A 20,951-nucleotide genomic window follows, 5' to 3' on the forward strand; every position below is an offset into this window, starting at 1 on the left:
AATTGTGCAGCATTCTGAAAACTTCTGCTACTAGATGGGTTATTCCACTCCCTTTCTTTGGCATTCACACAGTGGTACACCTTGTAAGATGAGGAACATTTTGAGCATGTGCTCTTATGGATGGCAAGTGATGCATCAAGTTGCTTCTCCTCCTCTTTCTCCACCTCAACATCACACACAGTACAGTCCTCAGAGGGGGCACCTCAATTACCCTTGTTTCCCTTCCCACCTCAAAACTCTCCAACCACCCAACTGATTGTGGGGAACCACAGATTGGCGACTCTGCAGAGCTGTTCACACATTCTATGCCATAGGTATCAAAGGTCTGCTCCAAAGGTTCAGACTCAAGAGGAGGAAAGCATCTGCACCAATACCCAAATTTTTTTTCAGCTGTATCTGGGGCCGGACGAAGTAGACTCCAGACCCTTGTCACCAGACGTTAACCCCCGGGGGTGGAGGTGATCCTGATGAGACTCAGATACCTGAGGTGAACACGAACTGTACTGTGCTGTCAGGGAACGAAGAGAAGGAGGGTGACTCACTGGGTGAGGAGTGAGAAAAATGAGGATGACTGAAGTAGATCCCACTTACTACGAACCCAGAGGCACACAGCTGAGCAGCTCAGGAGAGGAGGAGGAAGAAGATGAGGAGGTTACGATGCGGCCTCTCGCACAAACACTAAGTGATGCAACCATGACAAGCACTGCATCCTCAACCAGTCACTGCGCTAAAATGCTTACTAGCGGGCCTTGGCAATCACCGGCTGCCCCATCAACTGCATCTGCTGATTTTTTCCTCCTTCATAACTGTGGGAAGTGTTCTCACACAGGGGTCTCCGGCCGCAGAACCTCCACTTTTTACCTCCTACATTCGGCAAGAGTAAGAGCCCATCAGCTATCACAGACGTGGACATGCCTTCTGTTTTTGTTTCGCCGAGTACACCACATCTTTCTGAATCCACCATAACCACTCTGCCTGCACCTCTCTGTCCAGCAGTTTGTCGTGTTAACCCTACTCCACCCTCTCTCAGCACAGCAACCAGCACCCTGTCCTGCAGCTGTGGTCTCGTAAAAGATTGTTTTCTCCTACACTTGCCAAATCAAAGAGCTTGTACTTCACCATCTCCAATACGTTGGCATGGAAATTTTGCCTTTGGGTGCGCAACAGTCAGAAGATGAAGAGGATAATGATCCCCTCTTTGTTGTCCATGGTTGGCGGGGAGGGGTTGGAGGAAGCAAGCATAAGGGTTAACCCTCCACCAACACATCATGGACTTGGACCTCATAGAAGCACCCGACACATGAGTGTCTTCTTGCTGTACTATCTGCAACATATTTGCCACCGTTATTAGGATTAGAAATGGTGCTGAATACTGGGTTGCCACTCTGTTAGATCCCCCATACAAGAGTAAATTTTGCCAGATGCTTTCCCCCCTCTGGAAAGGGATGCACACATGGAGTATCGAAACACACTTGCAGACAATCTTAAGTGTTTTTTCCCAAGACAGTAGTGAGGCGCACAATTTCTATCGCAGTTCTAGACTTCCAACCCCGGGAACGTTGAGTCGTCAATGCAAAAACATTAGCAGCAGTAGTGTAAGTGGAAGAAGCAATTTCTGTGAGTTGTTTCACACATTTTTTAGACCAGCCCATGCACCAGCAGAACAGAGTACAAGTCTGTCACGTAGTGAATGACTGGAGAAGATGCTACAGGAGTATCTCAAGCTCAATATCAATGCCATCAGTGAGGGGATGGACCCTTTTGTATTTTAGTCTTCAAAAATGGAAGAGTAGCCTGAGCTCACCTGTCACACTTTGGAGGTTTTGTCATGTCCAGCAGCCAGATTTCTCTCAGAACGTGTCTTCAGCGCTGTTGGTGGTATCCTGACATACAAGTGCTGTCCCCTGTAAGTGTAAACCGCCTAACTGTCATCAAGATGAGCAAATCATGGATCTCAAATAACTTTAGCACCCCAATCGTAGACTAGGTGATGGTATAGTTTTTACTGTGCTGCATTGATCTTGCATAATTGCAGTCTGAACACCTTTGTCATGGCATCTGTGCTGCTGTTGCCACTACTGCTGATGTTACTAACAATTTATTGAAATGCGGAGACTCCAAGTTGGGTCTCCATCTGGTGGGTTGCCTGTAGTGGAAGAGGTGTCAGAGCCCCATTGTACTATTTCTTCTCTTGGGAAATTGATGCCACTTTGGTGGTATCCGCCATATTATTGGAAATGTTTGGTCTCAAAGTTGGGTCTCCTTCATGTGTGTTGCCTAAATTGACAGGGCTCTCAGAGCATCCTGCCTACACCTGTCTCTCATCCACCTTTTACTGATCAATGTTTAAGCTAGAAAACCTGTTGCAAGCCCTGACCCAGGCCCTTTCTCATGCTGAAATGTGGCCTGGTTTCAGGACCATGCTATTGGCACAAAGTATTAAGATTTTCAAATGTGGACTCCTGGCTGGACAAAAATATTACTAGCACAAAATATTTATATGTTGGAATGTGGCCTTGTTTCAGGACCACACTATTGGTAGAAAGAATTTAGATTCTGAAATGTAGACTCTTGGCTGGAGCACAATATTAGCAGCACAACAGAGTTATATGTTGAAATGTGGCCTGGTGTCTCTGGACCACACAGTTAGCAAAAAGGATTGATCTGCTTGAAGGTCTATTTCACAGTCACACAAAATCCTATCTACCTGAACTAGCTGACTGACAATCAACCGCCTAGCTAGCTATCCCCCTATCCAGTAGCAGCAGCAAGAGCAGCCTCTCTGTACTGTTGCACTGACAAAATGGTGCCAAAACAACATGTCCGCTCTAAATATGGAGAGGGACATGTGACATCGGCAGCCAATGACACACGTCCTTGTGTCTAGACGTTGTTAATGGTTCCTGCACCTCGATTGGCTTGCTGGAATCTTCACACATTAAGAAAAAAAAATTTTGAATAACAGTCCACCATTCCTCTGACCTCTCCCAACCCCTTTCCCTCATCAAACATGTCCCCCCGCTCATCATGCAGCACCACTATCCTAGCCATAGTACTAACAAAATTAGGGGTAACGTAATAATTTACTGAACTTTGACAAATTTTTCCTATTTTGAGGAAAATGCTCGGGGGTCCGAATGTGTAATGTTTGTGCCGACTTTGAGATTGTCAAACATTTTCTGAACAAGTTCATTCATCTCTAGTTGTGAATAGAGATGAGCAAACCTGTTCAGAAAACGTTCTGTAATTTCAAATTCGAACTGCGTGACAATACTTGGCAAGGTAATGGAGGAGGAAGAAACAGCAGATGTGGTTGGTGGGGTGGCTGAAAGTTGTTGAGGTCCGTATTTTATCGCAGTGAGATTGCCTGAGTAACGCATGTTGATTGCATATGTGAAGATTGATGAATGTAGAAGTCAAATTATTGCACTTTTTCCCTCTACTGAGTTTTTTATTGCAAAGTTTGCAGATAACATGAGCTGACTCATCCCTTGCGGTTTTAAAAAAGGCCCAGGCTAGGCAACCCTTGCCGCCCCAGTGAGCTGCAGACTGGCGACCGCTGCCGGTCACAGCCATGTTTGTGGCTAAGGATGCAGTGCTCCTCGTGCTGGCATCACTCCATGTCTGTGCCATAGGATGCAACATAACCTCTTAGTCTTCCTCCTCCTCCACCTCCTCAGATGAGCTGTGTGCCTCTGGGTTCACACAAAGTTGAATGTACAACCTCATCATCATCCAATGTGGTATCCCCTTCCTCGCCCTCAGAATGACCCTTCTCCTCTTCTTGCTCTGACAGCACATTACAGTGGAGGGTCAGGAAGCTGCTTGGACCCAACTCCCCCCTCAATATCTGCCCAAAAAATTCTAAGCGGAGATGTAGCCTGCTTTAGATACCAATTTTGAGTTTTGAGTTAATCGGGTCTTGTTTACCTCTGTGTGGAGAACAATATCTGCACCAAAAAATTATTTCACTAGAGTATGACTATTGCAAAGGAAACCAAAACCTCTTCCACTACAGCCAACCCAGTAGATGGAGACCCAATCAGGCGTGCTCACATTTGAAAACATTTGGGATTAAAACCATCAAAATTGCATCAATTTCACTAGTGCATAAGTAGTATAATAGGGACTGACAACTCTTCCACTACAGCCAACCTAGTAGATGGAGGTCCAATCAGGATTCCTCACGTTTCCAAAAATTGTGGCAGACACCAGCAAAGTGGCATCGATTTCAGTAAAGTAGAAATTGTAAAATTAGGAGAGATTCAGTTTCAGATAGAGGGAGGACATGATATTAGAGACAGCAGAAAGACAAGCACTGGTATTTTTCACTAGAGTGGGGGTGATGTCAGGTGAAGAGGTGTATAGTTGGGTGTCATCAGCATAGAGATGATTTTGGAAACTGATGTGGAAACCTGTATAGAAAGTTTTAGGAGAAACTCCAAGTGTTTCACACGTTTGCTAGTTTTGATAAAATCAGGGAGTTGATCGATTGGAGACAAGAGAACACACAACCAATTCTGTGTCCCAGACTTGTCTGCCCTCAGATGCCTGGTCACAACTTTTTATTACAAACCACAAAGACAAGGAAAATAGGAGTGGCTTACATTACGTTACCTAAAAAGGAAGATAAGTTGCTAAAAACTAAGTCGTAACTTATGTCTTCTGCTGCATTCCTTAGGATGCTGGTTATAACTAGTTTACTATACGCTCAGAAACAAAGGAAGGCTTTAATACATCATTCTCTATATCAGAGACAACACTCTGCTTTTATGAATAACTCTTAAAATGCTTATATTAAAATTCAAAATTATCACAAAGATATTTGAATTGTCTAAATAATAAAGCAAAGTATAAATATTTACCATAACAGAAACCAAATCTGCTGATGGCTTCTCCAATAGGGGCAGTATACCAAGAGAAGAGGAGGGGCAATAGGACTGAGCCTTGATGAACCCCGATAGTAAGGGGAAGGTTAGCGGAAGAAGAGCTGGTGAAAGATACCATGAATGAGCTGGAATTGAGAGAGGAGGAGAACCAAGAGATAACGATGTCCTTGAGGCCTATAGAGTGGAGCATAGTGAGGAGAAGCTGGTGATCCACAGTGTGAAATGCAGTAGAGAGATCCAGGAGATCAGCAGGGAGTAGTGACCATTGTATTTAGCTGTTAGTAGATCATTAGAGACTTTAGTGAGGGCCGTTTCAGTAGAGTGTGAGGAGCGGAAACCCGATTGTAAAGGGTCGAGAAGAGTGTTATCTGAGAGATAGAGGATTAGACGGGAGTGGACCAAGCATTCCAGGAACTTACAGATGAAAGGAAGATTAGAGACCGGTCTTTAGTTAGTAGCGCACTTCTTGTCCATGGATGGCTTTTTAAATAAAGGGGTTATGATTATATGTTTGAATGAAGAGGGAAAGATACCCAAAGAAAAAGAGAGGTTAAATATTTGTTAGGTGGGTAGAGACAGCTGGGGAAAGGGACTGAAGGAGATGTGAGGGAATAGGGTCACTGTTTCAGGTTGTAGGGTGAGAAGAAGCAAGGAGTCTGGTCACTTATTTTTCTGTGACAGGCTCGAAGATGGAAATTGAACTTGAGATGGGGAAGCAAAATTGCCTTGACTGATATGATTGATTTTTTGTAGGAAATAAGTGGCCAGATCATCAGCGCTTAGGTTGGTGATGGAGGTCTGTAATTTAGAGCTCAGGAGGGAGTGGAAGGTTTCAAAGAGTCAATTAGGACTGTTGGCTAGAGATGTGATGAGGGTGGTAAAGTAGACTTGTTTAGCCAGATTGAGAGCAGAGTTATAAGTTTTGAGCATGAACTTATAGTGGATGAAGTCTTCTGTCGAAAGTGTTTGCATTGTGTGCCAGGGCTGCCATCTATGTCGGCTCATTCTGATTGTAGCAGGTGCTGCTTAATCCGGGGCACTCTGCAATGTGTTGTTATATTGTGACAGTGCTGGATATGGACAGGAGAGGGAGAGGATGGGAGCGAAAGATGACTGTAGATTGTTAATAAGCTGCTGGGTATTAATGGCATGTAGATTTCTGTGTGTTTGGTTCTAGACCTACGCTACAAGGAGAACTGCTAGACACATGCTACAAGGAGAACTTTCTATCTATCCTTCCCATGGTGGAGAGGTGTACTAGAAGGCTTTTGTTGAAGAATTATTATAAATTCCCATCTGACAATGGTGGCGCAAGAGGTTGACAGAAATTAATCAAAGTTAAAAAAATTTACTGATTTAATGTGTCCATTCGCAGTTTCTCTTTAGCTTATGAATGTAAGATTGTTGTGAATGGTGGCTCTGAAGCTTGGTGACCTTGCACACATATCATGCCTGGCCCATGTGCTCAACGTTGTAGTTCAGCGGTTTCTCCAAACCTATCCAGATTTGCCTGAGCTGCTTGTGAAAGTACGCCATGTGTGTGGCCATTTCAGATAGTCAACTACAGCTTCCGCTGCCCTCGCCTTCAGCAACGTTTGCACCTTCCAGCTCACCGACTATTGTGCAATGTCACCACTTGTTGGAACTCAACGTTGCATATGTTGCCCTGCCACTAGTGTTTTGTCAGAGTGGGTTTTTAGTACCGCCGGGGGCATTAAAACTGATAGGCGCATCCATCTGTCAACTGAAAATGCTGACAGGCTGACTCTTATTAAAATGAACAAGGACTGGATTGGGCCAGACTTCTCAACACCACCGGATGATAGCAGCAGAACATAAAGTCAATCCTCTTTGAAAAAGCCACCTGGCGAAACGGCGTTGGCAGTTCTGGCGTGCTTGCTATGTGGTATTTATCTTTTCCTGTTTTGTATGTTATATATCTGATGTAATACAAGATGTATTCAGCATAGCAAGTTTATATGTTACTTATTATCCACTTGGATTTATTTATTATATTTATTCATATATTGTATATAGATTCTTTGTTGTTATACGGATGTTGTGATATTTAATTATTGTACATACCCAGGGTTAATCATTTGCAATTTTATGTACCAACAACCCTATATATTTTTCTGGGAAATTGTTTGTCCCGAATAATCTCCTCTTCCTTCCCCCCTTCTGTTTTATCTTTGGATATCAATAAAAATTACATTTAATATTAATTTCTAGTGTTTATTCATTATTTCTTTGAGTAATGTGTTCATTCGCAGTTTCTCTGTAGCTTCTGAATGTAAGAGGTAGTGGTGAGAGACTTGACGCTACTGGAGCTGGAATTACCACTAAAGAACTCTCCAGTGATTTATTTCCAACCATTTATGGATGCTGCTTGAAGTATGTTTGGGGTCATTGTCCTGCTGTGACCTAGGATGCAAAGACAGCTTTATGACACTGGGCACTAAACTGCGACCCAAAACCTTTTGAGAATCTTCACATTTCATGATTGCTTTCACATAGTCAAGGCACCCTGTGCCAGAGGCAGCAAATCAACCCCTAAGTATATTTGCACCTCCACCATATTTGACTGTAAGTACTGTGTTCTTTTATTTGTAGGCTTCATTCTAATTACAGTAAACAGTTGAATGTTGTGCGTTACCAAAAAGTTGTATCTTGGTCTCATCTGTCCCTAAGATGCCTGCTGGCTCTCTGAAAAGAGTGTCGGTTACTTGCTGGCACTCTATAAATTGTGAGGACCACCTGCTGGACATCCATAAATTGTGAGGGCCGCCTGATGGACATCTAAATTTCAAACTTTATGGAATATGTACAAAAAAGAAAATGTGACCACCTCAGATGGATGCATTATACTGCAGTAGCAATGTGCGGCTATGAAAAGCATAGCTGGTAGATGACCCTCTAACAATAGTGGGGACCAAGTGCTGGCCCTTTAACAAGGGCCTCTCTGTTCAGTATGGATTTTGTTTATCTTCCATAATAATGCATGCTCTGGTCTTGTGCTAATTGGTTAATTATTCAATGTGGCCAATTGGTGCTAGACTCTAGCACATATTTCCTATATATTCAGTTCTGGCTAGGGAGAGCATGCATGCTGGGTCACGCGTGCAATATATTTTAAGTGCATTATTTTAAAGTGTTATCTGTTAAACATGGCAGTTGGACAGGGCAGGAGACAGGTAAGGTGAATAAGATATTCAAACAAACATGCTTCTTGGTCATTTGTACTGCATTATGTATTGGTCATATCACTCTGCTTCTTATGTTTTAACTTCTGCTTTCTCACAACTCTCTCGCCTTTTAACACATTCTGTGCATTCTCTCCACAGCAACCCCTCCCTTCTCCCCTCACCCATGTATAACTCTGAAGCTCTACTGAGATTTCTCACCTACTCAAAACCATCCACTACCACCATCCAGCACTCAAAATGTTTATACAAATCGTTGCACCACCTGCTCTTTCTCTTTGTTCTCCTTCTCCTAGTCACTAGAGACCTATCCCCCAACCCTGGGCCTCTCACTACTAGTATACATAACTCTCTTCCAGCTGCATATAGAAACCCTGTCAATCTTATTAACATTCACTGCATCTATCGCTTTTCATTGTGCCCTCTGGAACGCACGGTAAGTGTGTAGCAAACTAACTTACATTCACGATTTTTTTCCTCTCTAATTCCCTTAACCTTCCGGCTCTTATAGAAACCTGGATCCAGCAGTCATACACCACCGCCACTGCTGCTATGTCGTTTGGTGGGCTGAAATTTTCACATACCACCAGACCTGAGACAGACGAGGTGGTAGTGTTGGTTTGCTCCTTTCATCACAATGTGCTTTCTAGGTCACCCCCCCTCCCCCCGATTCCCTCACTTTTCCTTCCTTCCTTCACAGGTTTCCTTCCTTTAAAGTCCACACCATCAGACTCGTTAAACCCTTCTCCCTGCAAGTGGCAGTTGTGTATCACCCTTCAGACTCCTCCCATCAGTTCCTGGATCACTTTGCCACCTGGCTTCCTCACTTTCTATCCTGTGACATTTTCACTATCATCATTTGAGTCCCTCCTTCATAAATGAAACAGGATGTGTCTGATCATGTCTCACGCACCACATGGCCAGATGAGGTTGTAAAATGTTAAAATTACATTCACCAGTGAATGCATTTGTCACAGTTGAAAGCAATGCAAAAGTGCAAAAATGCATCAAAAACGCTACATGTGAACATAGACCAAGGTGTGGAGGGGCATTTTTTTTTGTTATTTATTTTGCCTTATATACAAGTCATTATCCTGGAAAGGATGTTCCTGAACATATTTCCCAGGAAAATCCTTTTTGGTTTTGTTTTTGTATGTTTTATTGTGAGTCTGTAAAAGTGACGTAATAACTCTGACAACGTTGTTGACAGCAGTGACCTGGGAGTCAGAGATGCTTCGAGGGGTTTTGCTCCATGCTGTTCCCATGCCATTTGAGCACTGTTCCCATCGATTTGGGCAATTTTAAGGCCCCCTGCAGACCTCTGGCGGGGGGGGGCGCCTGAAAAATGCTCGAGTTTCCCAAAGACTCGTTGCATTGGGCTCGTTACTCGGACCGAGCACCCGAGCATTCCAATTTGCTTCACTCAAACAACGAGTACCCGAGCATTTTAGTGCTCGCTCATCATTAGTTAGGATCACTTTCTGTATTTATCAAACCTTTGTCTTTATTTATACCATGCAAAACTACAGAGCGTTTACTCTCGATAACTGTTAGTAGCTCCTCTGACAATTGGAGAACTTTTTGTTTGGTACTTTGTTGACGTACATTTCCTGTTGGATCACATTGTGTCTCACTACTTTCAGCTGTTTATTCCACTGTAGCATATGGGATGTCTGCAAGTAGACTTGCATTTATAGAATCAGAAATGTCCACGAAAGATGAACAAATGATATTTGTGTCCACCATTTTTAAACCAACTTCTGGCAATTCCCTGTCATGTGGTATTGAGGCTTCAAGCAATGATTCCGCTGGATCTGTTTGACGTATAATGTCTTCATCCACCAGACACCTAGCTTTCCTAGAGGCAACAGCTATCCTCAGCTCTTCTAGTTCATCAGCAGCTGCCTTTACATGATCTTCAAGCATATTAATAACTGACCTCTGGTGTTCTACTGTATGCTGAAAAAGCTGGATCTCCTTCTCTACATCAGAAGACAAACCTAGTAACGATTCCATAACCCATTCACCTACATCTTTTGTTTCAGGAGAGGCTTGGAGCGCAACATCTTTGTTTCCTTGCCTTGATCTGTAATAAAAAACACTATCTGCGATACTAACATCATCCCCAACAGCAACCGACTTGCGAGTCTTCACTTTCACTGCTGGCAGGTGACCAAATTGTTTCTCACCTGCCTTTTTCTTGCCACCTAAATTTCTATCAGCAACACTTGTTTGCCCATTATTAACCTTGCTAGCTTTTTGTTTTTCCAAATCATAAGTGAGCTGCTTATTCTCTCTTTCCAGTCGTGAAATCTTCATCTGTAATGCAGGTATAATCTTTGCCTGATCTTCTAGATCTTTCAATCTCTTTAATGATGCAGCCATCTGCTCACGTATATATTGAAGATGAGCTGGAGAAATGTTTGCAGCAGGAGAGCTTCTACCAGAACTTATTGGACTTCTTTTTAGAGATCCTGTGAAGCTTTGACTTGTTCTGGCATGAGCTTCTCCACTTTTGTTTTGATCTGTAGTCAGTGATGTTTGGGTAAGGTTTGGTGAACTTCTACTAGCATTGCTAAGTTTAGAAAGATTGGAAGTCTGGTGAGATACAGTCTGCATGCTTACATGGTGTAGGTTTAGATGTTCTTGCTGAAGCCTCCTGCTTGTCTCCTGCAGTGTTTTTTCAACTTCAGAACTCTTTACAAAGTTCTTTGCTGGTGGAGGTAGAAGCAGTTTAAAAATTGGCATTGGTGACAATGGGTTGGACTTTTTCAAAGTCAAGGTTTCTTTTGTGTATAAGGAATTAATTTCTGTTCTACCCGTGAAAAATACAGAATCTGATGTTCCATCTTCATTATAAGACAAAGATTCTGTAGAAACCCAAGCACCTGTTTGACTTGACAGACTTCTTAAAGATGATGTGGAACGGCGTGGCATCCTTGGTTTTCGATTGCCTTGTAGTTTCTTTAATGTTTGACCACTTTGAATATCATTGACATATTTTAAAAAATCCAAATCCAACTGGAAACCATATGGCGTTTCAACAGAGTATGAAACTTTCTCATTTTCATTCTGATCCCAGTACAGAAAGGGTCCTCCCAGATCTTTGATAAAAAAAAAATATATAATATTAATATATTAAATAAAATAAGTACATTAACCAAACCTCATTGTGAATGTCCAGAATTAGAAAACTTGGCACCACACCTGTCCATGGGTTGCATCTGGTATTGTAACTTATCTCAAAATGAAAGAGGCAGAGCATTAATACCAAAAACAACCTGTCAATAGGTGTGGCACTGTTTTCAGAAGACAGAAGCCATATTTTTCTAAAGCCAGGCAACCTCTTTAAATGTTTAATAACATCCTTTAATTCTCTGGAAGCAAAAGCCAATTTGATAAAGAACTTTTATTTTTATTGACACTCAAATTAAAAAATATTATTAATAAATACAAGGGGGGAAATACTAATTGAAAGTTCAAAAACCTGTCATATCTAACTACACCGCAAGAGGGAGACCATGCTCCATATTAATCTAGATTCCAAATGGTACTAAACAAAATTCATAAAGACATTTATTTAAATCTATCCTAGTGGTAATGGAATCAAACTGCTGTTAGAAGACTTCACAGTAGCACAATATAAGTACACAGAAAATTTTAAAATAGAATATTTAATAAAGTGCTATGTGCAAAGTGCATATACATGCTATTCATAATGAAAGCACTAAACATAAAGTGCATAAAACAATCAATAATTTAATATAGTGCCAGTGCATGAACTCTCAAATAATCAGTCAAGGTATCAAAAGAATATTAAATATAAAGTGCATAGAGTGAAGTAAGGAGAGCAGCCGATATGACCTGGGTAGATGAACAGCTGACCTCAATGTGCGTTTCACATGATGCGTCTTCCAGGGGGATAGCATCCTGCAAAACGCGCATTGGGGTCAGCTGTTCATCTACTATTGTTACGAAGAGTCAGAGCGCTGTGAGATCATGCTGTCAGATATCAGCGTTATCCTGCAGCTGTGACAGTGACCCGCGGTAAAAAGCTAATCATATATCCATTCATATATCCATCCATCTATTAGTTCATCTATCAATCCATCTATCTCTCTATTATCGCTATATTATCTCTCTGTATATCTACAGTTGAAACCAGAAGTTTCCATACACTATATAAAAAGATACATATGCTTGTATTTCTCAATATCGGACATGAAATCAGAATAAATCTTTCCAGTTTTAGGTCAATTAGGATTATACCATCATTTTTAATATTTGCCAGATGTCAGAATAATGAGAGAGAGAGAATGTTTTAAGGCATTTTTATTACTTATTGCAAAGTCAAAAGTTTGCATACACTAAGATTACTATGCCCATATGATGATGGCATGTGTTTGGAAGCTTCTGAATTTTTTTTGGCAACATCTGAGTTAATTAGAGACACATCTGTGGATGTAATTTAATGCACACCTGAAACACACTGCTTCTTTGTGTAGCATCATGGGGAAGTCTAAAGAAATCAACCAAGATATTAAAAAGAATTGCGGACTTGCACAAGTCTGGCTCATCCTTGGGTACAATTTCAAGATACCTGAAGGTGCATCGTTCATCTGTACAAACAATTATACACAAGTAAAAACAAGATGGGAATGTCCAGCCATCATACCGCTCAGGAAAGAGACGGGCTCTGTGTCCCAGAGATGAACATGCTTTGGGCCAATATGTGCATATCAACCCAAGGACAAAAGCAAAAGACCTTGTGAAGATGATGGCAGAAGCTGGTAAGATTGTGTCAATATTCACAGTTAAAAAAGTACTGTATCAACATTGGCTGAAAGGCCACTCTACCAGGAAGAAGCCAGAAAAAAAACAAATTAATGTTTGCAAATGCAACCCGGAACAAAGACCCTTTTTTTGGAGACATGTCTGATGGTCTGATGAAACTAAAATTGAAGTTTTGGGGCATAATGACCATCATTACGTTTGGAGGAAAAATGGAGAAGCTTGGAAACCTAGGAACACCATCCCAACTGTGAAACACGGGGGTGTCAGCACATGTTGTGGGGTTCTTTTGCTGCAGGAGGGACTTCACAAAATAGATGGATGGCATCATGAGAAAATAAGATTATGTGGCAATACTAAAGTAACATCTCGAGATATCAGCCAGGAAGTTAAAGCTTGTGTGGAAATGGGTCTTCCAAATGGACAATGACCAGAAGCATACTGCCAAAATAGTAGCAAAGTGGCTTATAAGGATAACAAAGTCAGTGTTTTGGAGTGGCCATCACAAAGCCATAATCTCAATCCTATTGAAAACTTATGGGCAAAGCTGAAAAGGCTGCGAGTGGCGAGCAAGACGACCTACAAACCTGGATCAGTTACACCAGTTTTGTCAGGAGGAATCGGCCCAAATTCCACCAACTATTGTGAGAAGCTGTGGAAGGAGATCCCAAACGTGTGACCCAAGTCATTCAGTGTAAGGGCAATGGTATCAAATACTAATGAAATGGATGGAAACGTTTGACTTTGCAGTAAGTAATAAAAATCCCTTAAAACATTCTCTCACTCATTATTCTGGCATTTGGCAAATATTAAAAATTATGGTATAATCCTGATTGTCCTAAAACGGGAATGGTTTATTTTGATTTTTTAGATAGATGCTGTGAAAGGTAGTTGTTTTTGCGCTCTCTGGAGTCATAACCATACATAACCATTTATTTTAGGTTATGTGTGGTTGTCCTGAGGAAGGAGTCGGTGGACTCTGAAACGCGTAGACAATAAACCTACATTTTTATCCAAAATAATGGTTTGTGGTGACTCTGGAGAGCGCAGAAACAACTTCCTTTCCCAGCACCTATCTCTGACATATCCATAGGAAGCAGCAGCATTTGGAGTCCAGGCTTTATAGGTGTCCCACACAACCCTACTAGGTGAGCAGTTTTTAATACTTATGTAACATTTATTAATTGGATAAGACCCTATTGCACTCTTGCATTTTTCCATATTCTGATTTCATGTCAGATATTGAGAAAAATGTGCATATGTGTCTTTATATAGTGGATGGAAACTTCTGGTTTCAGCTGTATGTGGAGATGGCTGTCTGACATTGCTGATAGCCTTAACCAGCTTTGCAACTTTGCCAAGAATAGTTCCCACAATGAGTATTTGGTGTGTTTTTTATATTGCAGTTTTTCTGAGCAAATTAGCTACATTACGTTACATGTATTTTGTTCATCACCTTTTTTTGAAGGCATTTTTTACATGTTTTTATTGAATTTTTTTATGCCGTGTTTTTTGCCTCTTTTTGGTATGTCACATTTTAAAAAAAGCTGCTTTGTTTTGATACTTCCGTGCATTTAGCTTTGAAAAAACTTTATTGATACAGTCATGTGTGGATTACATGCAATTTTACCAGTGGATTTCCTGCATGTAATTCAATTCTATGGAATTAATCATTACATAAAACTCAATGTACTTGTTGCAGATTTGTCAAATATACAGCAGGTCAGTTTATGCAGCGTAAAAAGCAAACAGTGGGCATGAGATAGAAATTCACTGTCTAATCCTTTTGGAATAGAGAATATATAATAGATAATTAGATATTAATTAAATTAATGATAATTATTAAAATGTAACTTTGTTTAAGCCCATTAGAATGAAAAGCTCTCTATAGGGCGGATAGAGGGTAATCAATGTAGGCAGCTACTGTTAGTCTTTCTATCTATCCCTTTTGCCTATTTAGTAAAAACGGAAGGTTCCACCACATTATAATTAGTTATTGGACACAGAGTGGGCTGATATCAATTTCAATCTGCCGTAGCAATATAGCTAGTGCCTTTCTATACCTTAAGGAGTTTATAATCAATTAACTCCTTTCCACCTTCATGACCAGGCCAATTTTACATTTCCGACCAGTGTCACTTTTTGAGGTACTAACTGTGGAACGCTTCAATGGATCCCAGTGGTTTTGAGACTGTTTTCTTATGACATATTGTCCTTCATGATAGTGGTTAAATTTGTTTGCTATGATTGCACTTATTTGTGAAAATATCAAAAATTTGGAGAAAATTTCACAATTCTCAAACTTTGAATTTTTATGCCCTTAAACCAGAGAGATATGTCACAAAATAGTTAATAGCAGTTCCCACGTGTCTACTTTACACCTGCATCATTTTTTAAACATTTTTTTTTGTTAGGAGGTTATAAGGGTTAAAAGTTGATTAGCAATTTTTAATTTTTCTTATAAAATTTACAAAACCATTTTTTTAAGGATCACATCATTGAAATGATTTCGGGGGCCTATATGACAGAAAATACCCAAAAGTGAAAACATTTTAAAAACTGAACCCCTCAAAGTTCTCAAAACCATATTCAAGAAGTTTATTAACTCTTCACGTGCTTCATAAGAATTAATGCACTGTGGAAGGAACAAATGAACATTTTACATTTTTGTCATAAAAATTTGAATTAAATAATAATAATAATATAATACATTTTAATTATTTTCACAAGGTCAACAGGAGAAAATGGAACCTAAAAATTGTTGTGCAATTTCTCCTGACTACTCAGATACCCCATATAAGGGGAAAAGCTACTGTTTGGACAAATGTCAGGGCTCAAAAGGGAAGGAGCACCATTTGACTTTTTGAACACAAAAATGACTGGAATCGAGAGCGGACACAATGTCGTGCTTGGAGAGCCCTTGATGTGCCTAAACCGTGGAAACACCCACATGTGACCCTATTTTGGAAACTAAAGCCCTCAAGGAATGTATTTAGATCTGCAGTGAATACCTTGGAACCCCAAGTACGTTGAACCATGAAAATAAAGAATCAAATTTTCCCTACAAAAATGTTTTTAGCCCAAAATGTTTTTATTTTGGGCTAAAAATAAACCCCAAAATTTGTTGCTAAATTTATCCTGATTACACCGATACCCCATATGCGTTCGAAAAAAAACTACTTTTGAAGCACAGTACAAAGTTCTGAAGGGAAGAAGAGACATATTGGAGTTCAGATTTTGCTTGACTGATTTGAGGGTGCCATGTCACATTGAAAGAGCCCCTGAGGTGCCAGAAAAGCAGAAACCCCCCATAAGTGACCTAATTTTACAAACTACACCCTCATTGAATTGATCTAGGGGTGCAGTGAGCATGTTGACACCACAGGTGCCTCAGAATTTTATACAATTGGGTGGTGAAGAAAGAATAATTACATTTCTTTCCACTAAAATGTTGTTTAAGACCAAAGTTTTTAATTTAGTAGGAAAAATGGACCTGTCAATTTGTTGTTCAACGTCTCCTTAATGCGCCAATACTCTACATGTAATCTGGAAATACTTTTCAGGCACAATGCAAAGTTTTAAAGGGAAGGAGCGTCTTATTGTAGTGCAGATTTTACTTTTATGATTTGTGGGTGCCATGACATACTAGGAGAGCCCCTGAGGTTCCAGAACAGTAGAACCCCCCTAAGTGACCCCATTTTACAAACTACACCTCTTAATGAATTCATCTAAGGGTGCCGTGATCATATTGACGCCACAGGTGGGTCACACAATTTTATACCATTGGGCAGTGAAGAAAAAGTAATTATATTTTTACCACCAAAATTTAGTTTTAGCCTCAGATTTTACATTTTCACATGAAGAAATGGATAGATATGGCACCAAAATTTGTTCTACAATTTATGCTGAATGAGGAAATACACCATATGTAGTGGAACAGTATTGCCAAGCCATACGGCGAGACTCGGGAGGAACAGAGCGCTATTTGCCTCCTGGAGCGCAGATTTTCCTAAAAAAAATTTGCGGACTCCATATACAGAGCTCCTAAGTGCTAGAAGAGTAAAATAAACCTCTCAAGTGACCCCATTTCGGAAATTATACCCCTTTATGAATTTATCTACAAGTATAGTGATGATTTTGACTCCATAGGTGTTTTCCAGAAACAAGCAGCAGTGGATCTTGCTGAGTGAAAATTGCAAACCTACCATTGTAGTGACCAGTACATTATTCCCAGTTTATGTTTCTGGAAAAACGCACCCATAATTTAGGTGAGCTCTCGTCGCTACAGAAATACCAAACATGTGAACACTAAGGCTGAGTTCACACGATGCGTATTTAATGTGTTTCCGCGGCATTTTTGCAGTTGCATAAACGCCGCGGAAACGCATTCAAAACGCATGGTAGAAGGGCAGCAATGTTCCCCAATTGAAATCCGCATGTGCTGTGCCCATGATGCGGATTTTTCCGCAGCGTAAACGCTGCGCTCAAAAATCCGCAGCATGTCAATTAATTTTGCGGAAACGCGGCGTTTTCGCCGCCATTGACTTGCATTAGAACGCGCCAATTCCGCAAGACTGCATTTGTACTTGCGTAATTGACGCGTTCTAATGTGCGGATGGTACCCGGGTGTGGAGGAGAGGAGAGTCTCATCCACACCCAGGTACCATTAAAAAAGCTGTAAAACAAGAATAAAATAAAAAATAAATGTATACTTACCTTCTGTCGGCCCGATCTCCACTCCTGCTTGGTTCCCGGCACTTGCAGTGAGTTGTAGGACCTGCGCTGACGTCAGAGTCATGTGACGGGTCACGTGACGCTGACGTCGGCAGGTCTTTCAATTCAAAGTTGCCGGCGAGGGAGAATGGATTGAGCAGGACAGCGCGGGCCATCGGAGGTAAGTATATACACTCTCTCGGGTCACACTATATAAATCGATGTCGGCTCCATGGATTTATATAGTGTGACCTAGTTGTCAAGCACTTTCCAGGTGATGCGAAAATCGCCTGGAATGCGCTTGTCAATCCACATGCGGAAACGCATGTGGGAACGCATGTGAATCCGCATGTATTCCGCAGGAAAAACGCATGCACAATCTGCATGCGTTTTTTCTGCCAGGGAGATGCAGAAATGATGCAGAAATTTTCTGCTTCATTTCTGCATCGTGTGCACATACCCTAAATGCGGTTTAGGGGGGCTCAGAAGGGAGAAGAGCATTTGGATTTGGGACCGCAGCATTGGCTGAATTTCTTTTGGGGGGCAAGGAGTCATTACACTTTTCCAGAGGCTTTGTGTTACCAGTAACATAGAAGCCTCCTATATTTCTGTTAACAAATGACAGACCTCAGTGGGGGATTTTTTTGTGGATTGAGTTGAAGCTTTTGATGGGGACATTTTACATAACATTTTGGTTCACAATTATCCTGCGCTCTACGCTGAGCATTTATATCGGGGTTTCCATCTAAATTTGTGAGTGACGTGATTCAGATGAAGCCATTGAGGTATCCGTCAGGGTTTCACAGCGACAGAGGCGACACCGGGAAAACCACACAATATCTCACCATTATCGTCACTCTGTCAGGATTTTGTCAGGGATTCGCGAGCACATAATCCCGGCTACTCACTATGTAGCTATCGGCAAGCAAGTAGAAAGTGTATGGTGTCACACCTTCGGGTTCCAACACATGGAATATGTGTATATGCCCCAGTACGGTTACTGCCAGCTCCATGATAGCCAAATTATTATTATTCTCTGCCACCACCGGCCAGATTGGAAATATAATACATATGCAGTTACACAAAATAATGATTAAAGAAGAAACTTACTATATGATCACAGGGACGATTCAGTATAGCTGGAGGGAAGCTCTCCAGATTTGACCATTACCGAATGGGATAGGTTGCTTATAATAAATATATACTCCCCGCAATGAATGCTCACCCATCCTCCGTGGATTCTTTTATGCTTAAGGGGAGACCGGCCCACACACCCCCTGGGTTGACATCACGGGGGCTGGTCTTCAGCCTTCATATTTTTATTAGTATATCTGGCTTTTGCGATAACTCATAGTTGGTTGATCACAGAAGCCGGAAGTAATACCATTTTTTCTGTTATGTATTTACCTTCCATTAGAGACCACACATGACATAGTTGCTGTCTGCTATTTTGTTACTTTTGTGCCACAGCCCCCCAGAGTGGCTTACAGCGATGGGAAAATATCCATATTGTTCCTTAGCTGACCCTGTCACTAACAATATGGGCCCCATTATTATCGGAATTCCAATATTCCATATTTCGGGTCGGCTCCGTCCCGGCTGCCAGACCTCTGTTAAATTCCCTTTGACGTCCTGGGAATAAAGTTTCCTCAGCTAGATGTAAATTGTCACAGGTCTGTGTCAGGGGAAAACACCCTTGCATTCTATTTGGGTTTGTAGCACCTTTCTTTGTGCCAGCATCTGTCCAAGCCACTTCTGCTGTGGGGTCTAATTTTCATAGGAGCAGATGGTCCAGGTGTCAGCTCTTGGTCCTTTGACAAACAGTGGATAAGGGAGGGGTGAGAGAGGCTTCAGGGGGAGAAAGAATATTTTAAATTTTTCTATGAACTCTCCCCCTCTTTGAGGTGGCGTAGGGGCTGATTTACAGATCGCCCCTTAAGCCTATCTCCTCGGTATCTCCTTGAAGGGACAGCCCGTCGGTGTTATGTTCACTACCCTTCTTGTGCTGAATGGTAAAATTGTACTGCTGTAGAGCCAGGCTTCACCGCAGTAGTTTACCATTGTCACTGGACACCCAGTACAGCCAGTTGAGGGGGTTGTGGTCAGTCACTATGGTGAAGTTGGCCCCATATAGATAGGGCGGCAGCTTCCCCAGGGTCAACACTATCGTGAGTCTTTCCTTTTTCACAGTGGCGCATACCACTTCCCGGGGTAAGAGCTTGCGGCTGAGGAACATCACCAGATGCCCTTCCCCCTGCCGTTTACCTGGCTGAGCACAGCACCCAGGCCAAATGCACTGGCGTCCATTTGGACTACATACTGTAGGGTGAAGTCCGGGACCTGCAGAACTAGGGAACTGGCCAGGGCAGCTTTCAGCACAATGAAGGACCGCTCACAGTCAGCTGTCCAGTTGACTGTCAGTGGTAGCTTTTTCTCCTGGGCCTCCTGAGACAGAGGAATCTGCCAGTATCCTCGACTCAGGTCCATAATTGTTAAGTATGGTGCCCCAGCTAAGCGATCCAGCAGCTCATCAAAGCGTGGCATTGGGTACGCATTTGGAGCTGTGATGGCATTTAGCCTACTGTAGTCCATGCAGAACTGGGTGGTCCGGTCCTTTTTCAGGACCAGGACTACAGGCGAGGCACTTTTTGACCTTTTGGATCACCCCCAGGCTCCACATCTCATCTATCTCAGCCTTCATGTCTTTCTACACCTCTAGAGAGACACGGTAAGCAGATTGACGGACTGGGGGGTGACTCCCTGTGCCCATCTGGTGGACAGCTAGTTGCATCCTCCCTGGTACACCCATGAAGAGGTCCAGGTTAAGCCGGAACACCTCTCGCAGCTGGGACTTCTGGTCCGTGGATAGCTGCTTGTTGAATTTCGCATCCTCAATAGACCCTCTGTCCCGGGCGGCGGCCAGTAAGTCCACCAAGACTTCTGTCTCACCTTCTTTGGGGACACCACATACAGGAAGGGCACAGGCCTCCCGGTCATGAGGAGCTTTCATCATGTTGACTTGGAGACCTTCTGCCTCTTCCTGGCATGGTCAATGGTGACCACGTAGTTCACATCATTGAGGCGCTGGCATATAGGGTATGGGCCTTCCCAGGCTGCCTAAAGCTTGTTCTGGGTCATGGGGACTAGGACCCACACCTTCTGACCCACTTCGTACACCCACTCCCGGGGGTTACGGTCATACCACAGCTTCTGGCTGGCCTGGGCTTGCACCACATTCTCATGCACCAGCTGCGTTATTGCCTGCATTTTGTCACAGAGCCGCATGACATACTCTGATGGACACTTCGGGTGAGTTCAGTTCCCCTTCCCAGGATTCTCTTACCAGACCAAGGGG

At 42.2% G+C, this 20,951-nt stretch overlaps 1 protein-coding gene across 1 annotated transcript in view; it reads right to left on the reverse strand.

Annotated features, from left to right (window-relative positions):
* Positions 1-4,616: 4,616 nt before the first annotated feature.
* Positions 4,617-20,951, reverse strand: part of LOC141154146 (KN motif and ankyrin repeat domains 1-like) — a 117,755-nt gene continuing 101,420 nt past the window's right edge. Inside the window, exon 3 of the mRNA XM_073639647.1 lies at positions 4,617-11,196. Coding sequence (XP_073495748.1) covers positions 9,740-11,196 — 1,457 coding nt within the window. The 3' untranslated portion in view covers positions 4,617-9,739. The remainder of the gene's footprint in view (positions 11,197-20,951) is intronic.

The sequence above is a fragment of the Phyllobates terribilis genome, unplaced genomic scaffold, assembly GCF_046119375.1.
Source record: "Phyllobates terribilis strain yellow unplaced genomic scaffold, ASM4611937v1 Scaffold_7__3_contigs__length_470593459, whole genome shotgun sequence".
Taxonomy (NCBI): domain Eukaryota; kingdom Metazoa; phylum Chordata; class Amphibia; order Anura; family Dendrobatidae; genus Phyllobates; species Phyllobates terribilis.